At 33.4% G+C, this 21,462-nt stretch overlaps 2 protein-coding genes across 2 annotated transcripts in view; one reads left to right on the forward strand and one right to left on the reverse strand.

Moving 5' to 3' along the window:
• Positions 1-21,462, forward strand: part of LOC126966977 (uncharacterized) — a 516,069-nt gene that overhangs the window by 6,667 nt on the left and 487,940 nt on the right. The window lies entirely within an intron of this gene.
• Positions 16,518-20,048, reverse strand: LOC126966931 (bile salt-activated lipase-like). The gene is made up of 3 exons (XM_050811242.1): positions 19,892-20,048; positions 16,991-18,219; positions 16,518-16,750 (listed from the first exon to the last, which is right to left on the reverse strand). The coding sequence occupies exons 1-3, from the start codon at positions 20,045-20,047 to the stop codon at positions 16,588-16,590; spliced, it is 1,548 nt and encodes a 515-aa protein (XP_050667199.1). The 5' UTR covers position 20,048; the 3' UTR covers positions 16,518-16,587.

The following is a 21,462-nucleotide window of genomic DNA, read 5'->3' on the forward strand; positions in this document are numbered from 1 at the left end:
AATTACTGATGTTTCTAATTTTGTCTCTTTTTGTCTTTTTCTGTCGTTCCTAGTAGCTGGATGCGCCGGAATTATCTATTCTCTTTTCTTGTAATTTCATTTATAGTGCAAACGATTTCATGTAGAAAAAAAACATTGGGAGATACCATTGGCTTGTCTATACAACAGACGCATTGTCATCTGAGAGGCGAGTCTAATGACAGTTGTCTCAAAGTCAAAGTCAAAATATCTTCATTAATTGAAAACATATTTGCTCATTTTGAATCGTCAATTTAAGGTTTCTTATAATAATAAGAGCTAATCTCTTGGGCCTAATATAACAAAATTGTCACCGAGCAACACAGTTCGCACGCAACTCGAAATATACGCATGATATATTAAGTAAATTGACACTTCATCAGTGATCAACGACTTTTTCGCCTCGCATTAGGTTCTCGGTGTAACGCAACGCATAAATCCTTTTCCTACACGCGCCAACAGGAAGTAACACGCAACTTAGCACCAGGAGTGCCTAGAGGATTAGCGGGGGCCCCCAGCTGCAGACCATCGCGCCTCGGAATGTCAGGTACGTCAGCCTATTACGTGGCTAACTCTGAAAATGTTTAGAACTGGCCAGTTAGAAACATTGCTAATGAAAACTTCTTTAAATTTTAATTTTAGAACTCTTTGGTAACCTAATGTGTAGTATATTGCATTCATCTGTCATTTGTTTTTGAGAATTGGCGGCAAATCTAAAACTCTTGTTACACGTGAAATTCAAATTAATTTTTTTTTTATTCACAATAGGTTTCAAAATCACTTATTGAACGTCAAAAACTACTATCCATTCAAAAAAGACTTCCTCAGACCTGAGAAGAATGGACGCAAGAAACTCATAGGGCTTTTTTATAAAAAAAATGTAGATTACAATGTGATATCGTACAATAAACATTTATAATTAAAGAGCCTGAGGGTGTTTGCTTCATTCCCAGTTGCTTCACACCACAGTATCTATATATAAGTCGAAACTAGTCGATAGCGACACCGATGAAACGTGAGTAAAGCTGTATTAATAAATGATTTAATTTGATATATTATTTGAATAATATTATAATAGTGACTCAGGGACAATAATAATAATCACTGAAAACTAATATCAATCATATTGATTGTATGTGACTTCTTACGATACCCTGAATAGATTTGTTAGAAGAGAAAATCAGTAACAGGTCTTATCTACTTGTGGGATTACGTTAATCCCCAAAGCACTCTATTCTAGTACGTTGTGTAATATATTTAATACTTGCTTGAATTTACCTTTTAAGTTTTTAATTACCGCTTCTCATGAAATTTTTAATTGAAACTTTCTTGTTAAATTTGCTTACATCACTTATTTTGGAGTTGCACGCAGTAAGTTATGACAGCAATAGATCGTGCGTGTACAAAGTGCTTTAAAAATGTAAGGTAAATGTCTACTACATTATATAGCAGACAAGTGTTGACCAAGAAAAATTTGTTTTGCCATATATATTATTATATAAATTGTCTTAAGTAACGAAATGTCATTGACTGGATAATTTGTATTGCGAATGTCGAATTGTCAAATTGTAAGTAGGGGTATTATTGAGTCTAAAATAGTATTATATTTTATATGTACATTAATATTTCTTATTTGATTGAGTTCGCATGACAGATTTCGTCCTTTAGGCGAGCTAAATGCCACTACTTGTGTCGTTCCCTTCCCTAAAATATGGTCGAGAGAGGCGATGGCTGGTTCATGCGTCATGTTCGTTAAGGGGCGCAACTTCTTGTGACTGGATGAGGACCTATTACCAGAAACTCTGCTTAATGATTTTAAAATTTAAATAATTTATAAAATTTATGTTTCTACTTATATTTTTTTACAAGTATTTTATTAGCGATGATCGCTTGCAGATGCATCTTCTGTACTTAATAACTCTTGTGTTTTTACTTATTTATTTACATTCACTTTTTTTACTTACGTAAGGCATTGTGTATTTGACGTTTGAGAATAGATTGTCAAAAAATGAAACTGTAAATTTAAATTTATAGTGTAAAGCTTTAGAGTTTCTTCTTCTTATCATCCTTTTCCGAAGCGCTGATATTTGATTAAAAAATTCTTCAAATTCATAAGTGTCATTGAAAAATAAAGTAATTTTGTTTGGATTGATTTTTCTGATTCAACCCAAAGGTTAACTGATGGTGATTGAAATCTAGATTCTAAATGTAAAATATGGAATCTAAAATAAAAGATTGGATATTGAAACCGATAAATAATTTATATCATTTCCAAGTTGTTATGTAAGATGTATGAATCATATTGCTCAAATATTACAAATGAATAATTTGTGAGGCAAAATAGCATCGATGAATTCAAAACGACTGTAATGTCTCATGCATTATTGAAGACTTCATTAAGAATGCTTCCGCTTTCTCAGCTTGCTATAATAACATCTAATAACAGTGATTTCCGCATTCAGCTTTTTAAAAATGACTATAAAAATCTACGTTCTTTCAAAATGAAAGTTTAGTAACAGTGAAATAAATATAATTCAAATGAGAAAATCTAAATGTACAAGCCTCGTTGCTCCTTTTACACATGTAGCGAACTTTAATTAGCCAGTCGACAATGGGTTATTACTTTGTCGAAATGCAATATTTAAAACACTCTATATGCTTAGTATTAGTAAAATGTTTGTATACTGGGCAATTAATAGGTACAATGAGACCCCCTTTGTTTGTGACATAAAAAGATCTGGCCAGGTTGTGTTCGTTCAAAAAGGTAGTCAAATCAGTAAGGGACCTAGAACCATGTCGCGTATTTTAAATGATGACTTAAGATTTGCCTGCAAGAGGCTTACTAGTCATTTCTTAACTGATACTTATAAAAAGAATAGGGTGGTAAAATCAAAACAACTACTCAGCGGTTTGCAAAGGGAGGTCACAGAAAAAAAATTGTTTACGGATGAGCTTTAGCATCATTTTAAGAAACAAAATGATCGGATTTATGCTCAAAGCTCTATGCCATATGGCAACGGCATGAGACCACCTTTTAGTACGCTGTTAAAAAGTTAGCACACAAGACATTAATCCGTTGGATTATGATTTATGGTCAGTTTTAGAGAGTACGTCTTGCTCAAAATTAATATAAATAATAAATAATAATAAAATAAAATAAATCTCTCTTGATTTTGTATTAACATACCTACTTGCTTAATAAATATAAATATAAGTTAAATAATAATTAAAATGAGTTTCAACGGTTCAAAGATTGAAATGGAGATTGATTGTACTCCAGCAGATTTAAGATCAGAAGCCAAATTGGCAATAGAAAACCTGCTTCCAGCGAAGTAAAAAGAAAAATACATGAAAGTATATATGAAAGTATTTGGCGTTTTTTATTGAGATTTCTCAAATTAAAAAACAACATTATGGGAATTTAACTTTTAATATATATTATATATAAAAAGTGAAAAGAGAAAAGCACTATACTTATATGCCTCGGCGGGAAATGGCAATTGTCTTTCTCGTAGTTAGTACTATTATATTTATTAAACTGGCACACTTTATAAGTAATAAATGTTATTTGTAAAAGTAATAATTTTTTTTTCGTTTCAGTTTTTATAGCATTACAAGGTATAAATTTGTAGATATTTTAATAACTATTGACTACAGTATAGATGTTATCAAAAGAGACAGATGTTATTGAGTTTGCAAGTTGAGACTTGAAGTTTAAATCATGTAGATATGATGGATAAAAGAAGATTGAAATCGTAAATGCGAATGTGGATGGAAGGAAGTGTTAGGAAAGGGATGTTCGTTCTAAAATTAGATTGGAGATGTATTGAACATGAGCCAGGTCTAGACTGACAGGAATAGAAAGCTTGTGTAGAAGGTACGATTCAATTGGAAGTAATAACTGAACTGATTTTTAATTAATATGGTAGTTAGATCCCGTATTTGTAAATCATGGTAGACTACTTTCAGTCGGCCTTTAGCCGAATTCAATTTGTACCGGAAGTTAGATGAACATAATATTCGTAAAGATTTTTTACCTTTTTTTATCAGTTATTATGTACAACACAACGGCGCAAGAAATGTTGTTTTGTGTTTCGTGTTTACATAATTGTGTTTCGGTCTGAAGGGCGCCGTAGCTAGTGAAATTACTGGGCAAATGAGACTAAACATCTTATGTCACAAGTTGACGAGCTCAACTGTAGTGCCGCTCAGAAATTTTGGGTTTTTAAGAATGCTGAGCGGCATTGCATTATAATGGGTAGGGCGTATCAATTATCATCAGCTGAACGTCAGGACGTTCTCGTCCCTTATTTTCATAAAAAAAAATTGTACGGGAAGTTGATGAAGATGAACGTAGTATTTATAAAAGGGCGTGTATGTGGCTCGTGCGTTGTGATTTACAATGTATTATGTTTTGTGAACAATGGTCGATTCGGTTCTGGCACTCGCCGGCCGCTGCCGCGCCATACTACGCTCAGCTAATGTGTTGTGATAAACATTAATGTATAACACATAAAAATAACATTGGAGTGTCTGTTTGTAACATTGAAATAACTGTATTTACTACATGTATATGAATATATATAAGGAACATAGACCAAAATAATATTTTTCACAATTTTTGTCTGTCTGTCCGTCTGTCTGCCTGTCTGTTTGTTCCGGCTAATCTGATGTAATAACGAGTAACTTAGGCTACTTGTGTCTTAAATAAATTCTTTTATTTTAGAAATATAAAGTAATGTTGGAATGTCCAAGAAACGGTGTAACACTAAAAATAATTTATATGGCAAAACGATGTTTGCCGGGTCATCCAAAATATAAAAGAAGTGTGACGTAAGTACAAAAGAAATCTGCAATCTGCAAGATATTCATGCTTGCTCCTGAAAAATCACAGGAGTTACAAATATACTTAATAATGTTTAATGAAAATGTTTATCTTAAATAATCCTACCAAAAAGTGAAGGGCGGTCGGACGACTGCGGGCGGGGTGCGGGGAAGGGGTTGCTCATAGCTGAGTACGCGACTCGAACGCATGATGCAAGAGAATGTAAATATTGTCGAACCCCGGCGCCGGGCGGACAGACGCGGACTTTGAAGGTTGTGTTCTTAATGAAAATTAAGGTATTGTATGTATTGTAATAGTTTTAAAGGGTTCTTTTGTGGTTAGGAGACACGTATAGAAACATACTTGATTTTTATTACATTACATGGGTAGGTCACTTTACTTTATACTTTATGGAATAGGAGGACAAACGAGCGTACGGTCAACTGGTGTTAAGTGACCACCGCCGCCCACATTCTCTTGCAACACCAGAGGAATCACAAGAGCGTTGCCGGCCTCTTAGGAGTGTTGTTGAAGAGCGGTGATACGACAAATGGGGTTTTTTTAGTGGTAAACGCGCAAACTTGAGTCTTGAGGGTTAAATTGGACAAGGTTCAATTTACCTCATTCCGCGACCTTCTCGAGAGAGGACTCGATAGAAGACAAAAGTTTCTCCCGGTACTGGTTGACGTTTTCCCGAGAGAGACCTGCATGGCCCGTATATACGGCATCACAAGTGCTGTCGTCTGCATAGCAATGTATGTTGGCGGTGCCCAACATGTCGTTGATATGCAGAAGAAACAGCGTGGGAGATAGCACACAGCCTTGGGGCACTCCAGCGTTCATGGGCTTGGGATTCGAGCAAAAACCGTCGACAACGACTTGTATGCTGCGCCCAGTGAGGAAGCTGGAGGTCCACTTGCATAAACTCTCGGGAAGCCCAAATGATGGAAGTTTGAGAGGAGTGCCTTGTGCCATACACGATCAAAGGCCTTCGCTATTTCCAGGCTAACTGCCAGGCCTTCCCCCTTGCTTTCAATAGCCGCCGCCCATCTATGTGTTAGGTATATATCACTAGTGAAATTGTAATATCAAAGCTTTGACAATATACCTGCGACATATACACATATTATGTAAGCATCATAATATAGCGCATTCACAATACATTCATATTTTTCTGAACTAAAAAATTTCAACCTCACACATATTCTGCCAAACTTACAATGATTCTAGAGAGTACTTGGGCTTATTGAAATCTACTTCAAAGAACTGAAATATACGAGGGTTCTTTGTGGAATATCTTACTTCAACATTTAACTTCACCAGGTTTTATCTTTGTTATATAAACATCCTTTGGAATCAGGTATGAGATGCCCTTTAGAAGCTTTGTTAATGATTGTAATATTCTTTTTAATTTAAACAGTTTTATTTCTTATTGGAAGATTTGCGTTATTACTTCCTATTTATTTGGTACTGCAAAGTGCTTCTTATAATATAGGGAATATGAATAATTATTTATATATAATTATATAGGGGATATTAAGTGTGGTACAAAACAGCTATTTATATATATCTAATACCACGTTACAATATTATTACCAAAGCACTTTTATTTGAACGTTTTAAAATTATGTGTATAACGATGATTATTATGAATATGGATAGAAAAAAAAATAAGGCAAGGCTTCCTTATCGTCTCTTGGTGCCTATTTTGAAGTTAACATTTACAAGTTCAACAGTATTTAAGTTCATCACTATAAGCAAGCACCGATATTTCCTGTAAGAAAAGCTTTCAGCAGTTGTATGGTTTGCCATTTGATTTTAAATGGTATTTGAATGCGGAAAGTTTTTAAGTCACATCTGCAATTCATCGACATAAGATCTTTATTGAATTAGATTTGCGTTGGGGAAATCCTTGCCAAGAACCTAACGCTTGCTATACTTTTGAAGTGAATAGCGATAGCTTGATATTCACTATGTAAGAAAGACTAGTTAAAAATTTATATTTAAGTGTTTGTCTCTTTTATTATGTTCGACGAAAACAATAATATTAATATAGACGATAATGAAGCGTCATTACTGATATAATGTATATTTTTGTTTTTAAAATAAAAAACAAGACAAATTATTCAAAATATTCTTTGTGAAATTTTGACTTTTATCTTTTTAAATTTACTCCTGACGCATCCTTTATTTATAATTAAATATTTACAGAAAGAAGGTAATGTAAGCCCAGAGTTCAAAAGTGCTCTTTAAAATACAGTGGCAAATAAATAGTTTTTATCAACATCCAACTTTGGGGAGGACTTAAGTAATACGTAAAACTATTTGCATTATTGATTGAGATTATACGCAAAGTGATATAAAGTTTTAAGTTATTCAGTTTCAGTTTTTTTATAAAAAATTAATTTTTAATTAAAAATAATTCAGTTCTCTTAGCAGCTTCTTAAAAATTTAATAATTAAAACTAAGCAGAGGCAGCCAAAAAACTAAATTCAACTGAAGTTGGGGAAAGTTCAATTCAAATCAAACTAGAGTAAGGCGTTTTAATTTTTATTAGCTGATTATTATAGCTGTAGAATTAACTCCTATATTTTATTCTAACTAGTTATAATAAATATGAGGCCACAATTTCGTTTTCGTAAATTACATTTTTACATTTTGTGTGGCCAACCAATTTGACCATGGAATCGTTCTCATATTAAGGGCTATCTGCCAGTGAATGAACATCTCATTGAGATGTTTCCAGCCGTTTCGCAGCTTACCCAGAAAAAGCACAGAGTATATAATGAAGATTTCAAGATAACACATATTCAAATAATAGTAAAACATGCTCAATTAATTATGAAATTCACCAACAGACAATACAAACACAGTCATACTGAAACACCGAGATTGCCTCTCAGAAACTGTGCTTCAAAATTCTCTAGTGCCTACTTGTATTCCCCAAATGACTTTGTGGAGATAAACGCTTAAAATTTGAATTCACCTGCAGCGCAACACATATTAAAAGTTTCGACGGCATTTTATATGTCTATTATTATAGTGATATGTTTTTAAATATCCATATATACCAGAAGCTCTATAATATATAAATAGTCAATAATATTAATTGCGCGACTAAAATTTTACAAGCTTTATTGCTTAGATAATTTTCTATGGTAAATTCTCAGTGTTTCCTTTATGATGGTGGCTTTTGACAAATTATCGCGTCACCGGTGAGATATGGTTCCCGTCCCCGGGCTGCCTATCAATATCAAAGCGGTGGCCATTACTCAATATCGTTCAAGTGGAAATAGCAAATTTACAGCTACATTTACCTGATTTTATTGAAATTATCGCCATTACTTTTTACTCTCTTAAAGTTATTCTTTTGTAATTTCTATCATTAATTAGACAATGCTTGCGAAGTCTGTCTTAAAAGAATTACAATGGTGTAGAAACGACCCTAGTCGTTTGCAAGAAGTTGAAATAGAATGAAGGTTGTGTTTGACAGTTAAATAATGTACCTATCATTGACGTAGTACTCGATTGCCTATGTGCTTCGAGTTCGCTTCGACAGTAACATTTTTGATGGACCTGAAGGCATTATTGCCTAGAAACTCAACAAAAGTGATAGAAGACAACCCAATAAAACGAAATCAAGAAGACAGCGGGACGCTACAAGTAACAGGAGAGAAGAGCTAAAAATGACTTAGTTTTGTTGGCCGTGTGTGAAGAAACGTTGTCATGATTCGCGAACTTTTTTTAACACCCTGGGTAAACAAATACCTCTCGGCATTAACACTCTTTTTATCTTTAGGTGGAATTGTGCAGATGGGTCCCGTAGCTGAGAAAAAATGTGATCATTTTTTTAGCAACGTTTCTCGCCTGCCTCACTTTTATTGGCCAGTTCTCAATTTCAAACACCAATTTACAAGATTGTTGTTTTTTTTCGGGTTCAAAACAATAATATATAATATAATAATAATAAATCCACGTTACGTCTCCTGTGACGATGTCATAAACAGCATTAGAATGTCCGTGATCGTACTTCATTAGCATCTGTGATCAACATTCCACGCGAGCCCGCTTCTGCTCCGCTGGTTTTCGAACTTTCAACTCTTCGTGTAAGATTTTCTGAATTTAGCTCATACCAATCCCCAATAGTCCTCGAATTGTCTCATAGGGGTTCGATTGGCATCATTCGTCGTTCAATCAGCGGGTTTTCTTTAATTAGCCGCTTAACAGTAGCCACATTATTTTCGTTGACGGCAGTTGAAGGCCGCCCGATGACGACGAAATTCATCATGTAAAGAAACCCAACCTCTCTCAAATTCAGCAAACCATCGCCTCACGGTGCTCAAGCAAGCTGCTTCTCTTCCAAAAGCATTTCGAAGACAAGCGGCACAGTCTTCCGGAGAGAGAGAATTTTTAAAATCATAAAAAATCATCGGTCTAAAAGCTTTTCGACTTAATTCCCTTTTCGTAGAACTTTGATGTGTGATAAAAAACAATTGACAAATGATTTCCCGCCAATTTTTTTTTATTACTAAGATGGTTGCAACTTTTCAAAAAATATAACATTCGAAATTCAAATAGTTCCGATTAGCTAGAATTGCAAAACTTTTAGCGTGCCCAATGTATGCTTCAATAAAGGCATTACAGAAACTTCGCCAAATAATTGGCAGGGCTATTTAAATCTCATATTAAATTCAAACTTGAGCAACTCCGTTAAGCCCGACCCTTTCAGTATGGTCACGTTCAGTAAATGTTAGTCTCTGACACACACTATCTATACTCATACAATATAGAGTAGATACTCGACTTGTTGTTACTTCAGAGGATTGTTTATTGTGGATTGACTGTTATCTGTTTTTGTTTTGTGTAAAAGCTCTAAATATGTAGTTATTTCAAAATCATTTTAGTTAACTTGGAGGGAAAACTAGCGTATTTCTTTGTATACAAGATGCGGTTTTAAATCGTTTATAGATATATTATTTAACGTTAATTCCGCAAACTTTTAAAGAGGTTAAACTCGTCCTGAGACGAAGAATCAGGTCTTTCTGAAGTCTCCACTGAACGACTGCGTAAGTTGTTATAATAATGTGATAGTAAGTAGGCAGGAAGTTGTATTTTGCACGTAGACAAATAATATTTAGTGGAATAATTACTAATGATATTTATTTATGAAATAATTATGGATTTCCGCTAAATAATGCCTAATTCGATATTTTCTTCCAATTAGCGGAATGACCCAGTTTGTATTAACCGACACCATCTGTCTATAATAACAATAAGTTTAATAAATCAACTCTTTGATGACTACTTTCTACCTACCTTCACATATCTCAAGAACCATACCTACATTGTGTAGTGCAATCACAGTGAATCGGTTCTCTTTATCACCCCACTCTATTTTAATATCGCAAAATATTGTACAATGTATTGGCGCCAAAATGAGAAACTCAATGAACAAGCCAAATGACAAATTCCAAATTCAAATGTAATATTTAGTTTATTTTTAATTGTATCAATATTTATGGCCAGACTAAGTATTGACGAGCGCAACCGCGAAGCCATTCAGATATTTTGGGTTGTCAATCTCGACTCTTCTCCATTTCTGACAAAAATACTATTACAACTATTTTTGAAAAATAATGTAAACATGAAGGCGAATTGCGAAAGTTATATAATAAACGCTACACATGCGTTTATTTGTACGGCGGTGTAGTATGTGACGGGCTCGGACTGTATCTGAACAAGACAGGTTATCAAATTCAAATTCAAATTCAAAAACACTTTATTCATGTAGGTCACAAAAATGACACTTATGAATGTCAAAAAAAATATATAAATATTGTTTCTTATTCAATTTACCGCTACTTCGTAAAGGGTTGAGCTAATGAAAAGAAGTAGCAAGAAACTCATTGCCACTCTTTTAAGTCAAGATTTACATTTTAGTTGTTTTACAAATCATTTCAATTACAAAGTGACGCAACAAAAATACTCAAAAGTCAAAAACTGAAAGGCTTACATGAGTAAGTCAAAAAAAGAAAAAAAAAGTAAATTAAATTACGTACATCTTTCGTAAATCAAGTACATCTTTCCGAGATAAATAGTCTTCTATTGAAAATATCGGAGTTCAAATAGAAATTACCCTCAGTTAGAGGAAGTATTATGTGCCAGTATGAATTTTAAAAGATTTGTTGGAGATTCTTAACTTAATTATTCTGTGTCTACTTGACTTTGACTTCTGAAGGAGACATGGCTTTTGAAGATTTTAATGACAAAGTATCAAAGGCGTTCATTCTGAAATCTACTAATAGACCTGACTTACTTAATTGTAAGAAATTATAACGATGGTACTGATCCTGAATAATGACATTTCTAATCTTACATGAGATGATGATACCAGTGGGAGGCTCCTTTGCACAGGATGCCGGCTAGATTATGGGTACCACAACAGCGCCTATTTCTGCCGTGAAGCAGTAATGTGTAAGCATTACTGTATTTCGGTTTGAAGGGCGCCGTAGCTAGTGAAATTACTGTGCAAATGAGACTTAACATCTTATGTCTCGAGGTGTCGACCGCAATTGTGATGCCGCTCAGAATTTTTGGGTTTTTCAGGAATCCTTAGCGGCACTGCATTGTAATGGGCAGGGCGTATTAGTTACCATCAGCTGAACGTCCTGCTCGTCTCGTTACTTATTTTCATATAATAAAAAGATGAACGTTTGTTCTTTTATTAGGTATATTTTTGGTTTTTCATGGTCAAATATTTCTATCAAGTACATGCAAACACTTGTAAATAGTCAATTTAATATTTATACTGTCACCCATTTGTAAAGCTGATTTCGTTGAGAAGAATTCCCAGGAAACTCAACAATTGTTCGTTTTAAAATCATTAAGTATTTTAATATTTTATGATCAGAGTAGATAGGTTGCGGTGATCACATATAGAGAGCGTGAGTTGAATGCAGTCGGGGCCTGAGATATAGAGCGAGAGCATCTCCCCCCGCTGTCCGCACACCTCACCTCGCCCGCCTGCTGTGTAGTGCTGTGCCGTCCACAGACAGTTATCGTAAGTATTATCGCGTTAATTTTGAAGGTTCCCGTTGTATTTTTAACCGGCTACAAAAAAGTAGGAGGTTCTTAATTCGTCGGTATGTTTTTTTTTATGTTTGTTACCTCAAAACTTTGGAATGCGTGAACTGATTTTGATAATTCTTTTTTTATTTGAAAGTTGGTGCTTCCCGCTGGTGGTGGTCCCATTGCAAATTGGTCCAGATCTAACAATGGCAACCATGAGAAAACCATAAAAGTCTTTAATTTATAAGTATGTGCTCGACAATCTTACGAATAACTCAATATCGCGCCAACCAATTTCAATATTTTTTTTTATTGGAAAGGATATACTTCAACGGAAGTTTAGTGAGAATTTGGTTAAGTTCTGATTATGGGATCCATGACAAAATAACGGATCTCTTCAATTCTTAGGAGCAAAATAACGATACTAGGCCAAATCTTTTTATGCTATCCGGATATTTGGGTCACCTACCGTGACGTCGTTATGGTCAAGTAATTGTCGTAGTGAAATATATAACTCCTTAACGACTTGACGATGGCAACGACTGCATTCCAAAATTTAGTAGATCTAATAAGGTCAAATTTAGACAAATTATTAGTTAGTGCAGTTCAGATTCAGTAAAAATCTAAAAATAAAAAATAATCTTCAATAACACTATTCCAAAGCAATAGGTATAATATGCACTAAAAAATATGAAAATAATTGCTTTAATAATTGCTTTGACACTCTCGTGATTGTGGTTATCAGTCATAATTAGGTCACAGCACTATCGCATTCCTGTACTCTGCACTTAACTCGCGCGTTATCTGTACCATCAGGTAACTCGTCTTCTGGTTTGTCGTCCTATTCCATACAAAAAATTAGATAAAATAAACATTCAGGTGAACAACTTTTTTACTTCTACATTTTAAATAAAATTAACATTACATTTTATAAATTATTTTATTGACTCCTTTGCCAATTACTTTTGATTCCAGATCTGTTTAAATTAGGTTTCGGCTATTGTAGTAGTATCTTAAATAATTTTGTCTAAAATCAGACCTGTCAGAAGGATAAATAATGAGAAAAAATTAACATAAAACATTTTCGTATTGAGCTGGCTTTCGTGATTGCTCCATTCACCTTAACTCAATAAATTCTAAGGAATGAACTGACAACAAATATTTGATTAGAAAAAAGAGACATAAATTTTGATCTCAAGGACCAAATCATTTACTTCAGATGCGTCACACAACTATGAGAAATCCGAAAGAAAATGTTGCAGAGTGGATGAAGAAAAGAAAAATATTATAAACATATTATACAACTTCACACTTCTTCCATTTGAAAAATATTGCCATGACATTTGCATATTTCCTTTTAATCACTATGAACTTTAGATTAAACTGCCTGTACTTAGATAATTCATACTTCGAGGTACAGCTTGTTGCTGCTAGGCAAGGCGTGACAATAGGCTAGGTTTATTATTTAGTTTGCATGATAGCTACTACTTACACTCGCGTTACGTTAGTTAATTTGTTTTTGTGTGCTTTGTTGCTGAAAAGTAAGGCTAAGAAATCGTCACAATTATTCCGACGTGTTCACAGCTATCACAGTCTACCTAATCATATAAAATATCTGTACAATGAACTGATAAAACTAATTTCATATTCTACATATTGATCCATGACAACTGTGGCTTAGTTTAAATTTGAAGAATCTTTGAACCTTATTAGATAAGGAAACGCACATATTTAGAAGTGGGCAGTTGAATCTGTGTTTAAAACAATTAAGTTAGACATATCATATAGAAAAGGTAGAATGCTCTTAAACAGCTCTTCGCAACACTCCCCATGATAATGCGATAAAAGTCACAAATTGAAGAAACTCCTCATCGCAATGCCAACGCTGTTCACAGAACACCATTAGTATTATTGTCTCCAGCAATTCGACCACCAGGGTCAAAAGGTTCACACTGATACCTGGGTGAACTCGCCCAAAATAAGTGCAATACTCCACATATGTCTGGACCTGTGTCTTGTAGAGCGCTTAAATGTGACCAGCTTGAAGTATTGCCTCGCTCTATTTATGACCTGCAGTTTATCTAAAGCCATTGCAGCTTACCTTATATTTAGCTGTTAGTTTTCTTGTTTAACATTAACGTTTTTTTCTGTTGTACGTACTAATTAAAATCTATAGTAAAATTAAAAAGCTGCAGTGTTTGTTTGTTTGTTTGAACGCGCTAATCTCTGGTACAACTGGTCCGATCTGAAAGATTCTTTCCGTGTTGGGTAGTCCATTTATCGAGGAAGGCTATAGGCTATGTTTTTTTTTTCAAAATTAGGGATCCGTAATAAAATTGCTATTTTGTAACACAAGGTGTAAAATCGAAAACCTATGTATTTTTGCGTGCGCTGCAAAAACTATTGACAATAGAACAAAATGATGTACAGGCTATAATATAGGCAATATTTTATTACTTATAAAACTATCGCGTGAATTATAGTTTATATGGCAAAACAACGTTTGCCGGGTCAGCTAGTTATTTATATAGCAAGACATAGTGAATATAATTACTTATTTTTCGACACAATGATTATCTTAGGGATAAAAACGAGCGTAAGTAATATAATATAAACATCACAAACGCAATAAAAGCTAATGAATATTACAAGCGAATTACGTAGTTACAGTCAATTCAAGTCAGTCAACGATTTCTGTATAAATTAGATACGCAAGACTCTAAGTAATATGTCATTTAAAATTATAATTAAACAAAATCAATTTTGCTTTCATTTAATATTTAAAAGCTAATTTATATTAAACATCTCGTTATGTTTTCAATAAGCGTTTTGGCAGATATTTATTCATAAATGTTTTGTTTCATCATCATACAATTTTACTTAGAAAGTTAACTTTCATATCTTTACGTAAAATAAAAAAAAAACTACGTTTAAAAAACCAACTTCAAAAACTAAAAAGTATCAAATAACTAAAGATGTAATATAAAACACCTCTTATATATATATATATATATATATATATATAATGTGCTACCTAAGGCTTTAAGTAGTATTATTAGCTATTAGTAGGTACCTATTTTTAATTATTTGATACTATTATTTCATCCAGGTAGACAACAATTTTCATAAAATGTGTAGAAAATGACAAATGTAAAGTTTTTACCTCTGAAAAAAACTTGGAATTAATGGATCTGAAAGAGAGAAAGAAGACGAATGGAAACACTGAACAAGGAAGCTCATTCCTCAGTTTTGTTTTAGGAAGAAAGTTTCTTGAAAAAAATACTCTAAACGAACGCCAGGTTTTTTCCTTAAAATATTTTATTTCTTTTATTGCTAACCAAAAACGTAAAATCTTATGTAATATTTTTTTTAAACATTTAGGCTACTAATTTACAATAGATTCATGCTGCATCTAATTTTACTTGAGTATTAGTCATAACTCTTTGAAATTATTAAATACAAAGCTATTATAAAAAAAATATGTAGTTGTTAAATATTCTATGCAAACTTAACGATTTAAAATAAAATCATTATTGTATCAACTGGAATAAGCTCGACTTATAAAATATTCAAGTGGCGACGGTCGAGAGTGTTCGAATATAGAATGAAACTTATATCCGAGTGCTATTTTCAGATTTATAAGCTACTAGTGGACCCAACAGACGTTGTCCTGTACACATGTTTTAAATTTGAAAAATCGGTCCAGCCGTTTAGGAGGTAGTTTAATTGTAAATCTTAATCATTTTCGAATCCACCTAAAGACACACAGAAAGTTTCATTAGAATCGGTCCAGCCGTCTAGGAGGAGTTTAGTGACATACACACGCACACAAGAATTATATATATAAAGATGTATACACGTACACCCATGAATTTCCGAAGATATATAGAATGAATATTTCAAGTGGTCATGGATAACCAAATCCGAAACTATGAGGAATAACGAAAAGTATATATTCAAAGGAGTCTCGGACCCGATTTTATAGATACTTGAAATGTATCATTGGATTTTATAAAAATCACAACTCTAGCCAGGAATGGAATCCGTTGATTTTCAAAAAGACACACCTATTATTACACCACTTCGTATTGTCGCTAATAAGTATCGAATCCTAGAAGTAATAACATACGGAAAACTAAAGGAAAGAGTTGGTTTTTCACAAAATTAAACCTTTAGTGATTTATTGTTCAAAGTGTTAAGGATTGTACTGTATTAAGGATTCCAATATTATTGATTCCGTTTAGAATATTTTTCAAATATTGTTTGAAGCATCAATTGCATTACCTGTTTTTGTTAGTTTTGTTTTTATGTACCCCCACAGAAAATAATCTAAGGGGGTAAGGATTATATGTTGCAATAAAATCTTGATCAAACTGCTCAGTCAACATCTCCTTTATTACACGTCTCGTATGGCTGGGACTGGAGCACCCATGAATGAGTAACTGTGGATCTTGTTGATAAAATATATGGTGAGTCTGGACTATCTAGTTGGAGCGCAGCGGAGACAGCGGATACATTTTACCAGTCTCAAACAAGTTAGTATTTACCAGGATCCTCTAGCCTCAAAGATCCTCTATTCCATTAGCTGTAGCTAAAATTAGCGTAGTTACGGTAAAACAAACTTATTAATTTTATTTTATTTACAGAAACAAGAGCTTATAATTAAAGTAATAGATTTATTGCAGAAGCTTATATAACAAGTCCCATAGTGCATGAGGTCTGTGGTTTGGGCGTTTGCAGCTTGATAATGTTGAATCTATCTGAAGACAATGCAGAGCGTCTCGTTGCGCGGCCCTCCAACGTACTGGTAACAGTTCTGATGTCGTTGGAGTTGGGTCACTGCAATTTAAATACGTAAATTTGAATCTTTTATAGTAAAAATACATAAATTCAGAAATAAAGGTGTTTAATGTAATTTGAATCGATATGTTAAGAAAATAATTAATAAACTTAAATCACCTACTAAATAGTTTTGGCGAATAGGTTTGATAGTTCGTGATCTCAAACTTTCATATAGACGAGATTATAACTAGTTTAGCCATAAATAGCTGAACATTTTAACTTTAGCATTTAACAAACCCGTATTTAGCGAAGTTAGTCCACATTGTCGTCATTCTTTCTAAAACCAATTTATCATCTCCAATAGGATTGCTATCGAAGAACACCATATCAAAGAGGTATCCCAAATCGTCACCATGAGCTGCACCGCCTTCGGTAATATTTGCTCTATACTTCACGAAATTCCTGTTCCCATTGTACGAAAAAATATAATGGAAGAGTACGCTTTCACTGTATTCTAAGAATTTATCAATACTTCTCTGAACAGGGTAAGCATATGATAAGTCCGAATCAAAATCAATAATCTCCCATCTCACTTTACGAGTCATCTTCTCATCACCGATGTAATAACGACGCATTATCTTCACCAACTTATCTAAATTGGGAAAATTATATACTTTCAACTTTTCATAGAATACATTATTGTTTTGAAAATCTTCAGTGGTTTTGTGAATATGTGACTCTAACACTTCATTATTGTTGTAGCCGGATATTATTGGCGTTGTTTTAATTTTATCATTTCCATGATTCAATGGGGAAGTAATGAAACTCTGCATCCTGCTACTATCTTCGAAACAGACTAGCGAAGGTTCAGAAAGTGCGGCATTAGCTTCTATTATTTCCTTTGGTTCTTTTTTGGATAGAAAAGAAACTGCTTCATCTACATTTTTAAACTTATGCCCAAAATATTCGGCAAGTTTAAATGGAAGTTTTTGATCAGGTGCAGATATAAGATCATATCGGGTAGTCGCACCACTCTGCAAAATAGCCTGATGAAAAAGCTTTTCGTTTCTAGATAACATATGCAGCTCAACCGATCTTGCTCCAGCGCTTTGCCCGAAAGCTGTTATTTTATCTGGATCACCACCAAATGCTGCAATATTATCTCTTATCCATCTTAATGCTAAAACTTGGTCTTTCAGGCCTTGGTTTCCTGGCACTTTGTCTGTCCCTAAGCACATAAATCCATATGGGCCAAGTCTGTAATTAAATGTTACTAGAATTACATCGTGCTGAACTATGAATTTTGGTCCATACACAAATCTGCTAGCAAATCCTCGCACCATGGAACCACCGTATATAAACACCAATACTGGAAGTTTGGCAGTTGTGTTTGGCACGTATATATTGATATGAAGACAGTCTAATGAGCCGGCTATAGTGTTGTTGAAAACTTCCTCTTGTGGGCACATAGCGGTATTGTCGTTTGCCAGGAATATTCCATCGAGTATTGGATTGGGTATTGCAGCCTAGAAACGATATGTACGTATATATTATTTGCTTTTCTTGTAAAACTTGAAAATAACTGACAAGTGTTCTTCAGTTTATGTTTGAATATAAAAAGTGGCCACTGTGAACAATCTAGTCAAAATCATCCCAACCACCCCGACATTTTCACCCCGATAGTTAAATGTTTTCATAAGTTAATAATAGCATAATACATCAAATATTAACTAACCTTATATACCTCGGAAAAATAGATCATTGAGTTGCATCATTTTGACAAACACTGATATCAAAAAACAGTATTATATTGTGTACGTTTACGTCCTACTGACATAACTTACAACTATAGTTTTTATTCTACTACTACTATAGTTCTTAACAATTCAGAGAATTTCTTAAAATAATTTAGATAAATTAATACTTCGAGGCTTAAAGGTATATTGTACTATAAATTATGCACCATGTCGTAAAAATAATTGAACCTAAACAAATAAGTTATTTATTTAGAACGTATATCTTTAACGTGTTATCTGCACTTTCGGTAATCGCAAACGTCATTTCATAAAATCAAGTTTTGATAACACGGATATTGTGTTTTTGCATAAAACAAATCTTATCTGCTTTCCATCTTTCTATCTTTCTAAGCAATTCTGAAAAACATATAAATTCATTTATAAGACAGCAAATATTCACAGAGTCTCACAAAAAAGTCATAATTATAATTTATATTTAAAAATTTGATCAATTACTTTATATAAATCTTTAATGTTTCGTTTAGGTTTATAGTTATTTTTATATAAAAAATGAAGATACTTTATTTGAATTATATTACAATATTATACATATTATGCGCCCTATTTTTTGTTTGATTATTTTTTGCTGTTGTGTGTTAGTAATAGACCTGCTAGTGTAGAAATTTTAGGACTTAAGTGTGTCAAGTAGATTTTACAGTCTTCTATTCCACTGTCTAAAAATTTCTGAAGAGACCGACACAGGTGTTTATCTAATGGTGCAAGGTCAGGGCTATATGGCGGATGCATTTAGTCCTCCTAGATAAACAATCTTATTTTTTCTGAGTGGCTAAACATTATGTGTGTGGTAGGTTATCGTGATTAAAGTTTTCTCTTAACTGTTTGCTTTAACCCCATCAGTTGATGGCAGTAAAGATCCAAAATCGATGGTTCTGCCTGGCAGTAAAGCTCTTAATAAACCTTTCAATTCCACCTGATCATCATGATGCCATTGAGAGAATTGTATTCAAGAATTGCCACAGTCTGTAAAACCTGTCTGGTCAGTCCACCGTGGCTTGACCACAACTTTTTCGGACATTCTCAACCTTTGAATAACATCAAAACCAGCTAGATAAAAATAGCACAACCACAGAGATAAACGAAATACTTTTTCCTCGACTTTAGCTTTAATTTTTTGGATACTACAGAAGTTAAAGTCTACGAAAAGGCTACATGAGAAACGCATAGCCTAACTATGATGATTATATTAGATCTCTCGGCTTTTATTTTGATTATGAACATAACATACAACAGGAAACAAACAGTGCTTAAAATCACAATGATGACCTTAATGTCCACATGGCCTATTTGCACTAGATACTATCAAGAACAATTTCTTGCATACATTTTAATCTTTTTGTGATATTAATTACCTAAAGGTCATTTGGAAAACTTAAAGTCTTACCCCAAATGGATTCTCCATATCTACCTTGGCGTAAGGTATACCCATAAACATAGTGTAGTCGCCATCCTCAGCCGGGATTCCCTGGACCAAACCTTGTTCTATTTTCACCAGGCTACATTCCGCTGTAGCTATTACTAGTACCAGCCACCAGAACATCTTGATCAGTTGTGGTAATCATTTCGTAATATTTTTATGATAACATTATCAAATAAAGATAAGAATGACAACCATGTGCGTCAGTAATTCGGTGCTCTTTCCCACTTCAACTAAATATTTTTAAAATACCTATTTAGTTTTTCTTATTCCACTAGTGACTAGACTGAAGGATCCTTAAATTTGAACACATTGGCCATGCTTATTGATTTGGAGTTTTTTTTCGGTTTCATACTTCTATGCGAAAATAGAAACCATATATAAGGTTACTAATTCTAGTATAATGTATCTAAGTTTAACTAATATCAAATACATAGGTACGGGTCAGGTAAATTAAAAAGCTACTTAAGGCGCGGTCTTACCTCAAAATCCACAAAATTGGTTTTTTAGAGAGCAGATTACAACATAACAATGAAAATATTCCGACGCAAAAAATACATCACAAAAAGAAGTACTTAAAGAGAAATTTGAACCGAATAGAATATATCGATATAATTTGAAATATCCAATAAAAAATTTGGAACGTGCTTCCCAAAAATGAAGTTTGGAGTTAATAATCTCTGTTAACAAAAATCTTTTTTTAAAGAATTTAATAGAATTAGTATTTTTCTAAAACTTAAAATATTCCGTCCATATTAATTAATGGTCCAAGGACGCTTCCTTGCGGAACACCGGGCAATTATGGTAGCCTTTTCGTCGATAGAATTGATCTAGATATGCATATGGATAAGCATCTGTTCTACTGCACTGTAAGGTAACGATGTTGTTTTAAAAAATGAAAACGCTAAAATATACTTTATAATATTTCCACAATTATTATTCATAGATTTCATTAGCAGATTTGTTTTAAAAAAACTTTAAATCCAAAAGAGGTGGAGATATGAGATAACAAACACACAAAACGTTGAATTTACGTCTGGAGGAGTTATTTTGAAGCAACTTAAAATAATAATAACATTAGTATATTCATCACACATTACAAAAGTATGTGTACATTTACTAAGTTTTTTTAAAGGTACTCGTAATCGTTTGTTTACTAAATGTTACAATTAATATTTTCTATAGTGAGGAGTAGACTTGACGGTAAATAATTATACTCAATTATTGTTGTGTGATTGTCTAAAGGTCTCTTAAAAAACTTAAAGTCTTCCCCCAAAAAGGATTCTCCATATCTACCTCGGCGTAAGGTATACCTACCCATAAACATTGAGTAATCGCCATCCTCAGCCGGGATTTCCTGGACCAACCCAATTGTGAAGAAGCCGAAACAGTGATAAATTTAAAATGTAATGCTTTGTTCTGAAAAGCAAATATTTGGACACCCGCATAATACTAGTACTGCGCATAAAATATAAATAAACTTTAGCCGGTTTGAGGATTTTAAACTTTTTAAACGACTTTTAATTTCAAAATAGTAT

The sequence above is a fragment of the Leptidea sinapis genome, chromosome 11 (genome assembly GCF_905404315.1).
Source record: "Leptidea sinapis chromosome 11, ilLepSina1.1, whole genome shotgun sequence".
NCBI classification, from domain to species: Eukaryota; Metazoa; Arthropoda; class Insecta; order Lepidoptera; family Pieridae; genus Leptidea; species Leptidea sinapis.